This window comes from Eptatretus burgeri, chromosome 17 (genome assembly GCF_056783735.1).
Source record: "Eptatretus burgeri isolate ZD-2024b chromosome 17, Ebu_testis_v1, whole genome shotgun sequence".
NCBI classification, from domain to species: Eukaryota; Metazoa; Chordata; class Myxini; order Myxiniformes; family Myxinidae; genus Eptatretus; species Eptatretus burgeri.
Window position 1 is genome coordinate 56,336,636 of NC_140977.1, and position 17,598 is coordinate 56,354,233.

General features: G+C 45.6%; 1 protein-coding gene across 10 annotated transcripts in view; it reads right to left on the reverse strand.

Annotated features, from left to right (window-relative positions):
* The window catches only part of LOC147010180 (cGMP-inhibited 3',5'-cyclic phosphodiesterase 3A-like), an 82,541-nt gene that overhangs the window by 42,351 nt on the left and 22,592 nt on the right, over nucleotides 1–17,598 (reverse strand). For 2 of the 10 annotated variants that reach the window (XM_085862647.1, XM_085862646.1), the window contains exon 1: nucleotides 17,230–17,274. The exons of 6 other annotated variants lie outside the window; for them this stretch is intronic. In XM_085862647.1, the coding sequence (XP_085718773.1) occupies nucleotides 17,230–17,259 (30 nt within the window). In that variant the 5' untranslated portion in view covers nucleotides 17,260–17,274. Of the gene's footprint in view, nucleotides 1–11,190; nucleotides 11,429–17,229; nucleotides 17,275–17,598 lie in introns of those variants that run through there. 2 more of the 10 variants (XM_085862650.1, XM_085862649.1) reach the window with 1 other exon arrangement.

Below are 17,598 nucleotides of genomic sequence, written 5' to 3' on the forward strand. Positions count from 1 at the left end.
GCCCCCTTGGCGTAACAGAAACTTCACAAACCTGATATTGAGAAGTTAATTTGATGCAATTTGATATGTTACAAATTCCTGAAATGTTTCAATCAAATTGTGCCCAAAAGCATGTCTGGGAGGGTTGGAGTTTGCATGATGGAGCATCTTTAAAAGTTCAACGTATGCGACACTTCAGATGTGCCAACATGGTGTGTGTGTGTGTGTGTGTGTGTGTGTGTGTGTGTGTGTGTGTGTGTGTGTGTGTGTGTGTGTGTGTGTGTGTGTGTGTGTGTGTGTGTGTGTGTGTGTGTGTGTGTGTGTGTGTGTGTCACAGAGTCTGACAGGATAGTGCAGAGGTGGTGTACTTACCTTCTGAGCGTCTCGACTGGGTTCGATTCCTGCTCACACTGTATATTGTCTGATCAGTGCGTCACTGGTCGGGCATCGCATCACAAAGTGCGCTGTCCCTCGGGCAAAAGTTAAGCTGGCTCTACCATCTGTTAATACTGGTTGTTGGTGGATGTTGAAGATTCCTCGACGCCTTTCATGAAGAGTAGGCATAGTATCACCAGCGAGCTAAACAAATCACCAATTCCTGGCAAAAATCACCTTCAGTCAAGTGTCAGGCAGTTGGTGAAAGACTTCGGCCTAACGCAAGTCCCATATGGCTGACACCACAACAGGAGATCAATTGGGTCATTTCTTGGAATCTTTTGGGAGCATCTGCATCGTAAAAACCTGTTAAACATCCCTTATAAATTGTTTGGTAAAGTTGGTGACAAACGTGCTTGCCGAGGCAACAAATGGTCGTACCAGAGACACTGCAAGGTAAAATTGAGGTACCGCAGGCATGAAGGTGAACAAACTCGTTCCTTTTTGTCCGTAACATCATGAAAGCTCGTGGAAAGGCCTGTACGGTGTTTGGCATTTATTTGGCGATAGACCGAGGGGTAATCGATTGGTGAAATATTATTTCATGACCTCTTTATCAATCTGACGTCCATCGCTTCATGAACCTTGACCTGTCATAATAATAATGACACGAGAACCACCCTTAAAACTAACGTCAACGCTGGAGGCCAATAGGCCCATCAAGCCTGCACAACGGTTGTCAACCTACGGTTGTTTGTCCGTGCTCCATCCTTTTTAAATGCTGTGCCAAGCAAGGAAGCAGCACGTACCATTTTTAAAGTCTTTGTTCTGACTTGGTCAGGGTTCGAACCTCCGACCTCTCAGATTTGTATCCTCTGCAACGATTACGCCACCGGGTGTGATTGAAACGCTGAGAATCTCACAAAATATGGACCCAGTGTCCTTTCCCTGCTTTGTATCTTCCCAAAAGAAATCAACTGTATTTAAATTTGATGGAAGGTAACACATTTTTGTCAATAGATATATAATACAAGCTGATATACCCATCAGGAATATGTGATGGGATGCTGCAGGATTGGAAGGGCCACAGTGTCGGATTCTATCGGATGTCAACAACCGAGTGACGGAATGGCGCCAGACGAGCAGCTCACTAGAATGTCATGACATCACCCAGCATGGTGAACACTGAAATCGATTCCAAAGACGTGCAAACTGCCAGCCCATCCCTGGGCAAAGCAATCAATCCACGGCCATGTTTCTCACTCCTTGGCAGTCATCAGTGCAGAGTGGCTTCCACCCAAGAGATAAGCTGGCAGACCATCCAGTGAGGGAGTAACAGGACGGCAGGCCAGCTCGTCGACCTCAAGCCAGAAACGCGTCCGTGGATTGATTTCCCTCCCACGTGGGCTGGAATTGTCAAAAAAAAGGCTTCCAAGGCCTATCTATGCGAGCTGACTGATGCTGCGGTTACCAGGGGAGCACCTGACACCAGCTGCTTCACACCCCGCGTGCTTCTGTGTCCTTCACGGACTGGATTTCAGCTGGATTACACATTCAGTTTTGATATATCCAAATAATGGATGAATAAATGCAATTTCTTCGTCAAACAGACCAAAATTATTTTATTATTAAGCAATTCCCCCTCCCCAACCCCCATGTCTTATCTAATACATAACCATTTGGAACAGGCATGTCATCATGAGTGATTGAATCAAAGTTTTTTTTGGGGGGGAGAAGCAAATTATTTGACATGCACACACATGAAAACTACTCAAAAATGAAGCTCGAGCGAAGTCGATGACGCACCATCGCAACTCCCCACAATTCCCACCTCAAGCAAGGTTGAGAGATGGAAAAACGTTCCACCAGGAATGACCCAACATCAAATTTTGAGTTAAAATCATTTTTCCGTTTTGACCCCAGTGACCCGAAGTCCCCAGCCGCCTGGGGCACGAACCGGCGGTCAAATCCAAAAAATTGACACACGTTTCATGCGTCCCCCAAATATGATTGCACATACAAAGTTTCATTAATTAAAGATGCTTAAAAATGTGCCCGTAATTGCATTTTTTGGGGGTATTTGACCTTTTGACCCCACCACAAGAGGCCCGGCCAACAAATAACGCTGTTCTTGCACAGGCTTCTTGCCAAGTGGTGATCAAAACTACCAAATTTGGTGAATTTCTGCCAAATCGTTTCGGAGATAGCGTGACGGACGAACAAACGGACGGACAGACGGACCCGATTGCAGTATCCCCATTTCCCCCCCCCCCCCCAAAAAAAACGTGGGGATAATAAAGGTTCTGGCCTATAGCTGCGGAGGCATGAAAAACTTTTCTAAAGCCAGTGTCTTAATGGACTTTTCTTTTCATAGGAAACCACTTCCTAAAGAGTCTGGGCCAGTAGTGTCATGGCAGCAATGAAGGAATAAACACATAAGTAACAACAGCCCGTTTTTCAAACTTACCAACGGTGTCAGAAGTCTGGCACGTCTGTTCTACCATAGATTGGGTGTGTCATCATAGAGGGGGGGGAGGTTCCGATGTGAACAAGCACAACATCGAGATTCTTTTCTCCTGAAAGCTCGATTCCTAGAAGTTCGTCACACAAAGCTCATTTTAAAAATGTATTGTTATCGATCTGGTGTAGCGGGTAAAATGGGGGATAGATTAGAATAGTTATTTCATTGTACATGTGAGCGTAAGTGTGGTGAAGATTGCGTAAATTATAGAGCGTGTCGAGCACGTGTATTTTCGAAAGCTCTGGGGTTTGTGGCACCAGTCACAAGTTGGTTGAGAAGCTGGTGCACAGGGAACGTGGTTAGTGCTGGCATGCAAAACACGGCGAGGCCAAGCTATGCACCAGACCGCTGCGCTCTGGAACGAGGAACTAGACCGTGTGCGCGAGCATTGCCATGTCGGACAGGTTGCTTTACTCTTGTCGATCCCCTGCTGAGTTCCGTGTTCTCCTGAGTTTCGTGGTTTCGGGGCATGTGGATGTAATTTATTAATTATTATTATTTGTTCCTGTCTGTGATCACCGCCGTATTCTTCTTCCTCCCCTTTTCCCCCCTAAAAAGATCCCGTTTTGAAGACAGCTTGTGTGGGAACCGTAGCGTTTAGAAGTTTGGATTAGTGACCCGTTGTTAGACGGGTAGATTGGGTTCGTGTATAAACATCTCAACGCGGATCGCCGACGCGCTTCGCTCGGCCATCTTGCCGAGAGATGTGCCGCGGTCCGTTGCATTCGGAGATGGTGATTCCCGCGAAATTAAGCCGGCTGGCGCGAAGACCTTTTCGTCCCGTAGCCGCCGGGCGGCGTGACGATCGTTGAAGATGCATAACCGTAACGGTGTACAACGCAAATACGAAATATGGTCAAATCTTACTGTTGAATGTCAATTTTCAATTTAGGCCACCGATGATGTCATCACCGATAAACACAACATTTCGAGGAAATAAATATTTCAAAATATATCTCTAAATTTAAATATTTCATTCAAGGAAATAGCAGAACCGTTTGGTTCCGAATCGAGCGTCAGGCCGCACACAACACATCCACGATCTTCATCGCACTCTGCACTAGAGAACCCGCAACAAGTTTGTTCACGTCAATTTTCATCGTGTTGTTATGGTTACGGTGTTATCCGTACCATTGTTATCCACACATAATCTCTTCATGATAATGACGTAATAAAATTGGCAGCAACTGTGGCCTTGACGACCCGGCAGAGTGAGGTGGCGCTCTCAACGGGTCACAATCCGACCGATGCAACCGCGAAGAAAGCAACATCAACTCGCCCGGTTAACAGAACCCAAGGAGTGTCAAAGCTTCGATAACCACAGATCTTGAAAAGCTAATTTAAACACGCTCAAACACGCTGGAACAATGACGTCAAATGAGAAACCAAAGGAAATGCAACGAGGAAAGACTACCTGGATTATAAATGGTCCTCAAGTCAGGTTTCCTGTACGAACAATGATGTAGGCCTTGAACCAGCGTGAACAGTCAGAGCTACCTACACGCGCAACGGCACGACGCACAGACATGAGGACACAATGAAACGGTGAAACAATAACGGGTGGAAATCAAGGAGCTTGTAATGCAGGAAGAGCAGCAACTGCTGGACTGAGAGCTTCGGCCCAGTCGGACCTCATGGCTTCTCAGGACGAGACAATGAAACTTAGAGTTTCAGTTTGCGAAATGGAGGAAAAACCCCGGGTGTGTTCACTTGCTAAAAACCATGCAGCTTCGAAAACAAAACGAACAAAACTTCACAAATTAAACTATGTTTTTCAAAAGAAACCACTTCCGCAGTATTATGGATCTGTACTGAGAGTGGAAAGCACTATGAAGTTTACTCCAGGAAGTGTACAAACAAACAAGGACCGGAATATGCACTTGAAGGATGTGGGGAGAGACAGAGACAGAGAGAGGGACAGACAGACAGACAGAGAGAGCTGGATGTTTCTATCAATCAAATTTGTTTTTTTCCCAGTGGTAACAACAAAACAAAACATGAGCAGAAGGTAAAATGTCTTCGGAAAGTTTAACTATGTTTTAACATTGTTATTATTCCTCAAGTTCCAGGTATAACATTTGAGGCTGTTAGGATGGCCGAGAGATACACGCACAATCGGATCACCTGAGCCGTCTAACCTGGGTTTGAATCCCGACGCAGGTATAAACCACTATCCTGTAGTTTCGTAGGCAGGACGAGCCATCGACGTGTGCCTCGGGAGGGGGGGCAGGAGGACGGGATGTTCAGCAGGAGGATCCGTGTACCGGCATCGGTCGATGGTTGGCATTAAAGGTCGCACGGTGTCTCACGAAGAGGAACCGGGTTATCGCCGGTCCACAAATTACGAATTCCTGCCCTAGTAGACTTCAGCCGAATGTCACAGCTAGACCAACCAGTTGGTAAAAGACTTGGGACAAAAACTTTGTACAGCCGACCACCATACAAGGTGGGAATAATCAGGACAGATAAGGAGGGTAGTCAGGGTAGTTCCAGGAATAACATCCATTGATTTACCAGACTTGGTGGTGTAATGGTCGGAGCGTCCACACTAAATGTGGCAGCGTCCACGCTTGCTTGAATTTCTGCATTTTAAAAGGATAGAGCAGGATAAACCATCGGTTGGCAATCTCGGCGCAGACTATGATGGGCCTCAAGGCCTCCTGCATTGAAGTTCCTTCGAAGGAACCTCGTACTATAAACTTTATTAAAAATTCACTTTGTCCCTTTCATTACCTCTGCCATGAAGGTGAAGGAGCTTGTGTTTTCACCCCTCCCTGTCTGTTTGTCACTCGGCTAAAATAAAATCAGGAAACCAGCCAAGGACAGCAACGTTAAATGTTGGTGAAGATCTGAATCCGGATACGGATCACAGTACTAGAATTTAAAAAGTGATTCTTCACCATTGAGAGATAGGGCCAAAAACGAGAGAGCACTTCTCCTTTTTATTATTATCAATTGTTTTATATTGTGGAAGGTGTTTGATGTGCCAGTCATTTGAAAGTAAAACTAGAAGGCCACTCGGTAGAGCACATACCTCTACCACGCAACGCCTGAGCCACGGGAACATATCAGGCCCAATACATTTTTGAGATATCGTGCTATACAGGACTATATCGCTTTTGGCCCCGTCTCTGATCACTTTTTAAATTCTAGTCGTTGGATCCGGATCAGGATCTTCAACAAAATCTAATCAGTTCGTCCTTGTCACACACCCAACCTGTCCACGAAATTTCATCCAGATCTGTCCACAACTTTTTGAGATATACTGTACACAAACAAACAGACATACAGACAGACAGGGGTGAAAACACAACCTCCTTCACCTTCGGGGCAGAGGTAATAAATCATCACAAAACGACGGAGAGCTGGAGTATACACGAACGCACTGGATTGTTCACAGAACGACAAACAAAGCGAAGGTTCGAAAATCCATTCAAACCTGGACACATGCTCGGTCAAGAGACCGCAGGTGTCTTGTCAAACCTGGACACACGCTCGGTCAAGAGACCGCAGGCGTACCTTCAAACCTGGACATACACTCGGTCAAGAGACCGCAGGTGTCTTGTCGAACCTGGACACACGCTCGGTCAAGAGACCGCAAGTGTCTTGTCAAACCTGGACACACGCTCGGTCAAGAGACCGCAGGTGTCTTGTCAAACCTGGACACATGCTCGGTCAAGAGACCGCAGGTGTCTTGTCAAACCTGGACACACGCTCGGTCAAGAGACCGCAGGCGTACCTTCAAACCTGGACATACACTCGGTCAAGAGACCGCAGGTGTCTTGTCGAACCTGGACACACGCTCGGTCAAGAGACCGCAAGTGTCTTGTCAAACCTGGACACACGCTCGGTCAAGAGACCGCAGGTGTCTTGTCGAACCTGGACACACGCTCGGTCAAGAGACCACAGGTGTCTTGTCGAACCTGGACACACGCTCGGTCAAGAGACCGCAAGTGTCTTGTCAAACCTGGACACACGCTCGGTCAAGAGACCGCAGGTTTCTTGTCAAACCTGGACACACGCTCGGTCAAGAGACCGCAGGTGTCCTGTCGTACCAAACGAACTTGCAACACACCTGCATGAGCACTTGGACCGCACTCTCCCATGGTCTCCGGTCGTTGTTTTCTCCCCGTTCTTGATTGTATGACCCCCAGAAATCACATGATGATGACTACCGGACAATGTCCCGTCCATGGAGCAGACGGAGACCTTATTCCATCAAGTGTGCACCAAGAAACGTTCATCGAGCGAGTGCGCATGAACTGTCGTCGTACATTCGTTTCGAGGAGATGCTCGCACGCACAACAAATCAAACTGCCGGTAGTAGGGAACGCGATGTCTCCGAACGACGTACTTCGGACAAGTGAGCGTCACCGTTGTACTCCACATACATGTAGCCAGTACACCCGACAGAAAGAGCTGAAAACGCACAACTACATACGCCGATGCCGCTACCCGACATAAACTGCAGGACTGGTGTTCTCAAGCTGGTTGTTCATGACCCTGGAACAGCCAGGAGAAGAACGAAATGACATTTAATCCGCTCTTTCAAACATCCAGGTGTAAATATCCCAACGATGAGGGGAGTCAAAGCCGATGGAAAGAAAAATCAACACCCACATAGACAGGTGAACGAGTGCTCGGGACAGTCACAGGTGAACTAGCGTTCGGGACAGGTGATGAAGTGTGGCCGAGTTATCCACATCCGCGTGGACAGGTGAAATGAGAATGTAGATGTTGATGTTTAAGCAATGGCAGAATATTATTGAGACAAACCAAGATGGAGCACAGGCACAGGAGAGGAGCAAGAAATCGCCACCAAGACTTGAACATCAATGGAACCCACATCCTTGTACGACGCAGCTTTCAATACTGTGACGATAACAAGGGGTTATCGAGCTCACCAGTCACCATGCCCTGTCCTGTACAAAAAGTGGAAGTTAAACGTCATATGGAAAAGTCTAAGCGATGGTTAACGAGACGAGTCCAAATGGCTGGAACGTGACATGAAGACAAGTAAATAATGAATGAATTATCTTTCTTGGATTGGACATCAGAGCGAGCAGACGAACCCCAAGACAGAACTTGTCCAACTACGTGGATCTGCATGAAACAAGGATTGTGTTTGAAATGGACAACCCCCCTCCCCTCGACCCCTAACCCCAACCCTTCCAAATCCCCAGACAGAGAGACATTCCAAATGGTGGAGTGTGTTGGAATCCCACGGAACACACGAAGGAAAGCCCACAGGTGTAGAGGAGGTGAAAGTACAATAATTAATTAAATACCGATCAAACTACCCAAAAGTATTCCCGAACAGCTCGGTAGTCGGTCTCGTGAAGGTCCACAGGTGTAGAGGAGGTGAAAGTACAATAATTAATTAAATACCGATCAAACTACCCAAAAGTATTCCCGAACAGCTCGGTAGTCGGTCTCGTGAAGGTCCACAGGTGTAGAGGAGGTGAAAGTACAATAATTAATTAAATACCGATCAAACTACCCAAAAGTATTCCCGAACAGCTCGGTAGTCGGTCTCGTGAAGGTCCACAGGTGTAGAGGAGGTGAAAGTACAATAATTAATTAAATACCGATCAAACTACCCAAAAGTATTCCCGAACAGCTCGGTAGTCGGTCTCGTGAAGGTCCACAGGTGTAGAGGAGGTGAAAGTACAATAATTAATTAAATACCGATCAAACTACCCAAAAGTATTCCCGAACAGCTCGGTAGTCGGTCTCGTGAAGGTCCACAGGTGTAGAGGAGGTGAAAGTACAATAATTAATTAAATACCGATCAAACTACCCAAAAGTATTCCCGAACAGCTCGGTTGTCGGTCTCGTGAAGGTCCACAGGTGTAGAGGAGGTGAAAGTACAATAATTAATTAAATACCGATCAAACTACCCAAAAGTATTCCCGAACAGCTCGGTAGTCGGTCTCGTGAAGGTACACAGGTGTAGAGGAGGTGAAAGTACAATAATTAATTAAATACCGATCAAACTACCCAAAAGTATTCCCGAACAGCTCGGTAGTCGGTCTCGTGAAGGTCCACAGGTGTGGAGGAGGTGAAAGCACAATAATTAATTAAATACCGATCAAACTACCCAAAAGTATTCCCGAACAGCTCGGTAGTCGGTCTCGTGAAGGTACACAGGTGTAGAGGAGGTGAAAGTACAATAATTAATTAAATACCGATCAAACTACCCAAAAGTATTCCCGAACAGCTCGGTAGTCGGTCTCGTGAAGGTCCACAGAAACTAGAATGCAACGACCTCGACAACTGGACAGGCACTGGACTTGAACACCGCGGTTAGACAAACTGAAACGTGGTTAGACGAACCAAGACGTGGTAAGATGAACCGAGACGTGGTTAGACAAACTGAAACATAGTTAGACGAACTGAAACATGGTTCGACAAACTGAAACATGGTTCGACAAACTGAAACGTGGTTAGACTAACCGAGACGTGGTTAGACTAACCGAGACGTGGTAAGATGAACCGAGACGTGGTTGGACTAACCGAGACGTGGTAAGATGAACCGAGACGTGGTTAGACGAACCAAGACGTGGTAAGACGAACCGAGACGTGGTTAGACAAACTGAAACATAGTTAGACGAACTGAAACATGGTTCGACAAACTGAAACAGGGTAAACAAACTGAAACGTGGTTAGACTAACCGAGATGTGGTAAGATGAACTGAGACGTGGTGAGACAAACTGAACCGTGGTTAGACTAACCGAGACGCGGGAAGATGAACAGAGATGTGGTTAGACAAACTGAACCGTGGTTAGACTAACCGAGACGTGGGAAGATGAACCGAGACGTGGTTAGACAAACTGAACCGCGGTTAGACAAACTGAACCATGGTTAGACTAACTGAGATGCGGTAAGATGAACCGAGACGTGGTTAGACAAACTGAACCACGGTTAGACAAACTGAACCATGGTTAGACTAACTGAGATGCGGTAAGATGAACCGAGACGTGGTTAGACAAACTGAACCACGGTTAGACAAACTCAACCATGGTTAGACTAACTGAGATGCGGTAAGATGAACCGAGACGTGGTTAGACAAACTGAACCGCGGTTAGACAAACTGAACCATGGTTAGACTAACTGAGATGTGGTAAGATGAACCGAGACGTGGTTAGACAAACTGAACTGCGGTTAGACAAACTGAACCATGGTTAGACTAACTGAGATGCGGTAAGATGAACCGAGACGTGGTTAGACAAACTGAACCATGATTAGACTAACTGAACCATGGTTAGACTAACTGAGATGCGGTAAGATGAACCGAGACGTGGTTAGACAAACTGAATCATGGTTAGACTAACTGAGATGCGGTAAGATGAACCGAGACGTGGTTAGACAAACTGAACCATGGTTAGACTAACTGAGATGCGGTAAGATGAACCGAGACGTGGTTAGACAAACTGAACCATGATTAGACTAACTGAACCATGGTTAGACTAACTGAGATGCGGTAAGATGAACCGAGACGTGGTTAGACAAACTGAAACATAGTTAGACGAACTGAAACATGGTTCGACAAACTGAAACATGGTTCGACAAACTGAAACGTGGTTAGACTAACCGAGACGTGGTTAGACTAACCGAGACGTGGTTAGACAAACCGAAATGCGGTTAGATGTTGAAATACAAGTAACTTAAGGCACTTGGACATGTTGAAGTACGAACATAAATCGTTGCACAAAGACGCAGACAGTGGAGATGTCCACGCAGCCCGAAGTGTAAATTGGGGGAAGGGGAGCGGTGGGGGCGATGTGGGGGAATGGGGTCGAGGGTGGTGTAAAGACAAGGAGGGGGGTTTAAGAAGCGAGGGGGTGGGGGTAATGGGAGAGACGGTTGCCATGCAACACTGACGCACATATGACGTAAGCACACCCTCTGGGTGCATCACATGACCGACGAACACAGACACCAAGCTCGCAGCTGCCCGACCGCGGTGCCTGCTCGTCGGTCTGGCCCAGCAAAAACACCCGGTTTGAATCCAGGCCGATCTGCCACGGCGTAACCCGAGCTCATCCCGGGGAAATTAACAAACGGGACAATAATAATAATAATAATAATAATAATAATAATAATAACAAGAATACATGTATACATCAACGTGTGCACACATTGGTGGCTCATTGGTCTTGTCTCCAGTGAGACCTGCACCACCAACATTCACCGTTCAAACACGATGCCTCCTCAGGTGCACGGACTTCTTTTTTTTTTTCCTTTCCACAATCCTTATAAACCCCCACACACCCCACCGTCTCTCGCCTTGGCTCTCACCCCTCGTCCTCACCTTCTGATGGGACAAAGCCAGCATTGTGTTCACAAGAAACCGGGAATCGGCTCGAACGGAGCTTCAGACGCTTGATGCTGGACCTGGAGGCTGGAGCCGTAGTACAGACTCGTGAAGAAAATAAATAAAAACTCAACCATCATGAGGTGAAGTGTGGAACTGGCAGGAGGACATGGAGCAGGGACAATCAGTGGTGAGCTGGGAAATGCGGCACGAACGTGTCGAGCACACTCGGTGAGAAAGTAAAGGAGTAAGAGGAAAGAGAGAGAAAAGAGAGAGGAAAGAGAGAGGAAAGAGAGAGGAAAGAGAGAGGAAAGAGAGAGGAAAGAGAGAGGAAAGAGAGAGGAAAGAGAGAGGAAAGAGAGAGGAAAGAGAGAGGAAAGAGAGAGGAAAGAGAGAGGAAAGAGAGAGGAAAGAGAGAGGAAAGAGAGAGGAAAGAGAGAGGAAAGAGAGAGGAAAGAGAGAGGAAAGAGAGAGGAAAGAGAGAGGAAAGAGAGAGGAAAGAGAGAGGAAAGAGAGAGGAAAGAGAGAGGAAAGAGAGAGGAAAGAGAGAGGAAAGAGAGAGGAAAGAGAGAGGAAAGAGAGAGGAAAGAGAGAGGAAAGAGAGAGGAAAGAGAGAGGAAAGAGAGAGGAAAGAGAGAGGAAAGAGAGAGGAAAGAGAGAGGAAAGAGAGAGGAGAGAGAGAGGAAAGAGAGAGGAAAGAGAGAGGAAAGAGAGAGGAAAGAGAGAAAGAGAGAGAGAGAGAGAGAGAGAGAGAGAGAGAGAGAGAGAGAGAGAGAGAGAGAGAGAGAGAGAGAGAGAGAGAGAGAGAGAGAGAGAGAGAGAGAGAGAGAGAGAGAGAGAGAGAGGCCAGGGAGTGAGGGGAAAAAAGAGTGAGGGGGTCCTCTCGATAACTCGAGCCTCAGGTGATGTTATTCATACCACACAACTTTCAACAACCAATTCTTCAAAATGGAATAAAGGACAATATGTGCAGCACACTCAGGGTTCACCATTCTACCATTAGCAGAATAACTTGGGATCTGTTGTAAGCCATCGAACGTGCCTGCACAAGTGTTTAGAAACATGAACCGTTGGTGTGCAACAGGCTGTTTAAATAAGTAAATAAATAAACAAATAAACAAATAAATAAACCATGATCCAACCAAAAGGTTACCACTCGAATCCATCAACATGAACGATTACCAAGCTTGAGCAAACATGGAGATGGGCTCATCGTGTCACCAACAAGTAAATGGCTTCGTTAAACTGAACCAAACTACACAACCACCATGTCAACCACCATGTCAACCACCTCTCTCTCTCTCTCTCTCTCTCTCTCTCTCTCTCTCTCTCTCTCTCTCTCTCTCTCTCTCTCTCTCTCTCTCTCTCTCATGCCCAGTGATGGCTTGGCGGTTAAGGTGGCTGGCTTGGGATCTCAGCATCCTGAGTTTGAGCCCCTTTCGGGATGTTGAATTAACACCAGGTGGGGTTGACTCAGCCTGTCATCCTACCAAGTTCGGTGAAATGAGTACCAGCGTACGAGTAATAGAGGCATTGCACCGGCGGCACAGCCACGCATCCCAGAAAATGAGGCAACCAACAGCCACAGACTGCACACAATAGCTAGTAGCAACCACATATGTCAAACCGATGCATAAAAACCACGTCAAGCATACCATTTCGAATTTAAAACACCTTCATGGAGACCAACAAAACCCTTGGCTTCGCATTATTAAACAAGAAAAAGAGCAATCAGAGATCGCAGACCCTCACCAGGACTTGTGTGTGTGTGTGTGTGTGTGTGTGTGTGTGTGTGTGTGTGTGTGTGTGTGTGTGTGTGTGTGTGTGTGTGTGTGTGTGTGTGTGTGTGTGTGTGTGTGTGTGTGTGTGTGTGTGTGTGTGTGTGTGTGTGTGTGTGGTGTTTGGTTCCGGGTGTGTTACATATAATTAATAAGAGACATAACTAGAACTGCCACTATATAACTGCTGGCAGTGATGACCAGGTACCAAGACGTCCCGCTTTGATTGGACACCTGACACCGATTCATGACGTTTTTAAAAATTATTATTCAATTGAATGTAGAATGGGATTAAAAATGAATTCAATTCAAATAAAATAGAAAACCAGATCGGTACGAGTCCTGCATTGAAGTAATCAAAAGGAACCCAAACAAGCAAACACAAAAGATGAAGTCATCATGAGGAAACTGGATAGGATTCACATTTCAGCTGATACTCCTCTACACTCAAACCCATCAAGGCACAGCCAAGTGAACGTTAATCAAAAAAAAATTAAAAAAAATAAAAAATAACCTAGATCAAAAAAAAAATTCATATTTCTGGCTGCCAGACCATGCGTCCGATCAAGTTGAAATTTAAAACATGTATTCCCCATCACTACTCGACCATAATTTGGAAGTTTCATGTCGATCGATAAAGCGGTTCCAGAGAAAACATTATTTAATATTTTTCTTAAATCCAAACTATGTGACCCATCAAATTATTCCTAAATAAACCTGTACACCCAAAGCTTGGGGAACATTTGTGTGAAGTTTCCCCTTGATCTGTCCAGCCATTCTGGAGAAGATTTATATAGGTTTGAGGGTAAATCCAATATGGTTACATACCACGTGACCTATGATGTCATAATTATGATTAAAACATTTTACATGAGTAGTTGCACCAATGGTGAAAATTTTGTCCCAATCCGACAAGCGGTTGCGGAGAAACACACGAAAGTTCTATGCAGACAAACAGACAGACAAACACAGACAGACAAACAGACAGACAGACAGACAAAACAGACAGACAGAGAGACAAACAAACAAACAAACAAATGGACCCCAACGCAATACCCTCTCCTTCCACGAGGGAACCAGCAATGGGAGATACAGGTGGACAAACATAACACCACTCATTAAACCGGCAAGGGAAGATACAGGTGGACAAACATAACACCACTCGTTAAACCAGCAAGGGAAGATACAGGTGGACAAACATAACACCACTCGTTAAACCAGCAAGGGAAGATACAGGTGGACAAACATAACACCACTCATTAAACCAGCAAGGGAAGATACAGGTGGACAAACATAACACCACTCATTAAACCGGCAAGGGAAGATACGGGTGGACAAACATAACACCACTCATTAAACCGGCAAGGGAAGATACAGGTGAACAAACATAACACCACTCGTTAAACCAGCAAGGGAAGATACAGGTGGACAAACATAACACCACTCGTTAAACCAGCAAGGGAAGATACAGGTGGACAAACATAACACCACTCGTTAAACCAGCAAGGGAAGATACAGGTGGACAAACATAACACCACTCGTTAAACCAGCAAGGGAAGATACAGGTGGACAAACATAACACCACTCATTAAACCAGCAAGGGAAGATACAGGTGGACAAACATAACACCACTCGTTAAACCAGCAAGGGAAGATACAGGTGGACAAACATAACACCACTCATTAAACCAGCAAGGGAAGATACAGGTGGACAAACATAACACCACTCATTAAACCAGCAAGGGAAGATACAGGTGGACAAACATAACACCACTCATTAAACCAGCAAGGGAAGATACAGGTGGACAAACATAACACCACTCATTAAACCAGCGAGGGAAGATACAGGTGGACAAACATAACACCACTCGTTAAACCAGCAAGGGAAGATACAGGTGGACAAACATAACACCACTCATTAAACCAGCAAGGGAAGATACAGGTGGACAAACATAACACCACTCATTAAACCGGCAAGGGAAGATACAGGTGGACAAACATAACACCACTCATTAAACCGGCAAGGGAAGATACAGGTGGACAAACATAACACCACTCATTAAACCAGCAAGGGAAGATACAGGTGGACAAACATAACACCACTCATTAAACCGGCAAGGGAAGATACAGGTGGACAAACATAACACCACTCATTAAACCGGCAAGGGAAGATACAGGTGGACAAACATAACACCACTCATTAAACCGGCAAGGGAAGATACAGGTGGACAAACATAACACCACTCATTAAAACGGCAAGGGAAGATACAGGTGAACAAACATAACACCACTCATTAAACCAGCAAGGGAAGATACAGGTGGACAAACATAACCACTCATTAAACCGGCAAGGGAAGATACAGGTGGACAAACATAACACCACTCATTAAACCGGCAAGGGAAGATACAGGTGGACAAACATAACACCACTCATTAAACCAGCAAGGGAAGATACAGGTGGACAAACATAACACCACTCATTAAACCAGCAAGGGAAGATACAGGTGGACAAACATAACACCACTCATTAAACCAGCAAGGGAAGATACAGGTGGACAAACATAACACCACTCATTAAACCAGCAAGGGAAGATACAGGTGGACAAACATAACCACTCATTAAACCAGCAAGGGAAGATACAGGTGGACAAACATAACACCACTCATTAAACCAGCAAGGGAAGATACAGGTGGACAAACATAACACCACTCATTAAACCAGCAAGGGAAGATACAGGTGGACAAACATAACACCACTCATTAAACCAGCAAGGGAAGATACAGGTGGACAAACATAACCACTCATTAAACCAGCAAGGGAAGATACAGGTGGACAAACATAACACCACTCATTAAACCAGCAAGGGAAGATACAGGTGGACAAACATAACACCACTCATTAAACCAGCAAGGGAAGATCCAGGTGGACAAACATAACACCACTCATTAAACCAGCAAGGGAAGATACAGGTGGACAAACATAACACCACTCATTAAACCAGCAAGGGAAGATCCAGGTGGACAAACATAACACCACTCGACTAACCACAGCAACCGAAGCAAGAAAAAGCCTTCTGATTCCACTTGTGTCTGGATTCTAACCCAACCGTCGCCATCTCAGCACCATGGAAATTCTCAAATCGCTTCCTTTTCATAATAATCGATACACGTGTCCAAAATCGATAAATAAAAAAGGAAATGCATAAATAAATTCTGCCATCACTATATTTTACTCCTAACATCACCAACGTGATGCCTCACATGACTTTGCATCAATTAAAATGGGGGCAAAGAGGGCTGTTAGATTGTATAATAATAATAATAATTATTATTATAATAAATACAAATTAATAATAGTTGTGTTTCATTTACACCTCAAGGAAGGATCTGCAAACCACCAAAACGTGATTTGAATGTTTATTGGAAGGTGTTTCAGTGTAGTGAACCTGGAATAATATTGTAGACAGGGCACGACGGCATCACCACAACAACAGGCCAGTGCATGTAAGACGATAAGATGTTTTGAACATCCTCGGACATGTTGTTGCATCAGAATTCTGAAGGCGGTGCACCACGGTCAACATCCGGGTGACAATTCCTATCTGGGAACATCACTTCTCAAACTGACCAAGTTGACTTCAACCGAGCATTGCACAAAGAAATGAGACACCGGGACGAGGTACAAACAGGTGAGATACCGGGACGAGGTACAAACAGGTGAGATACCGGGACGAGGTACAAACAGGTGAGATACCGGGACGAGGTACAAACAGGTGAGATACCGGGACGAGGTACAAACAGGTGAGATACCGGGACGAGGTACAAACAGGTGAGATACAGGGACGAGGTACAAACAGGTGAGATACCGGGACGAGGTACAAACAGGTGAGATACCGGGACGAGGCACAAACAGGTGAGATGCCACATGATGTACAAACGGGCAAGATGCCAGACGAGGCACGAACAGGTGAGACAACAGATGAGGTACAAACAGGTGAGATATCAAGCACCATTTAGTCATGAAATTCACATGCACTGCCCACATAAAACAAACTGACGAGGTGTGTAAAAGTTTACTACCAAGCTCCACGTGGTTAACATGCTCCGGAAAACCTCAAACCTCCAAGCACACCAAGGAAGCGAATTGCATTCCTTAGTCATGACCCACAGGGTGACCGGGTCACTTTATAAATGGCAAAACCGAATGCTACATTGCAACTACCGTAGTGACGTCCTGCAAGTCTCGAATAAGGTCTTACCATCTCGTGCAAGTAGAAGCTCGACGTCATCAACACAGGCAGCAGGGAGTCAGAGATGTAATTAATCCGTGGAACATTTGCCAATCGGAAGGCACCATCAAGGATGTGTGATCCAAAGGTCTGCCAACAAGGTGGAAAACCTACACCCCAAGGGTGAGATCCAAAAGGATGCGACCTTAGTGGCCAAAATCACGACCAAAGTACTTTTAGTATCCTTGCTGAAGTTGCGAAATGATGTGATTAAAAAAAATAAAGGTATACTACCATGTTCTGCTCAATTGTTCTGCACAATGAGAGAAAATGATGGAATTTCAACAATCACAATGTATCACGACAACACACACGACCAGGCATCACTACAATTGCTGT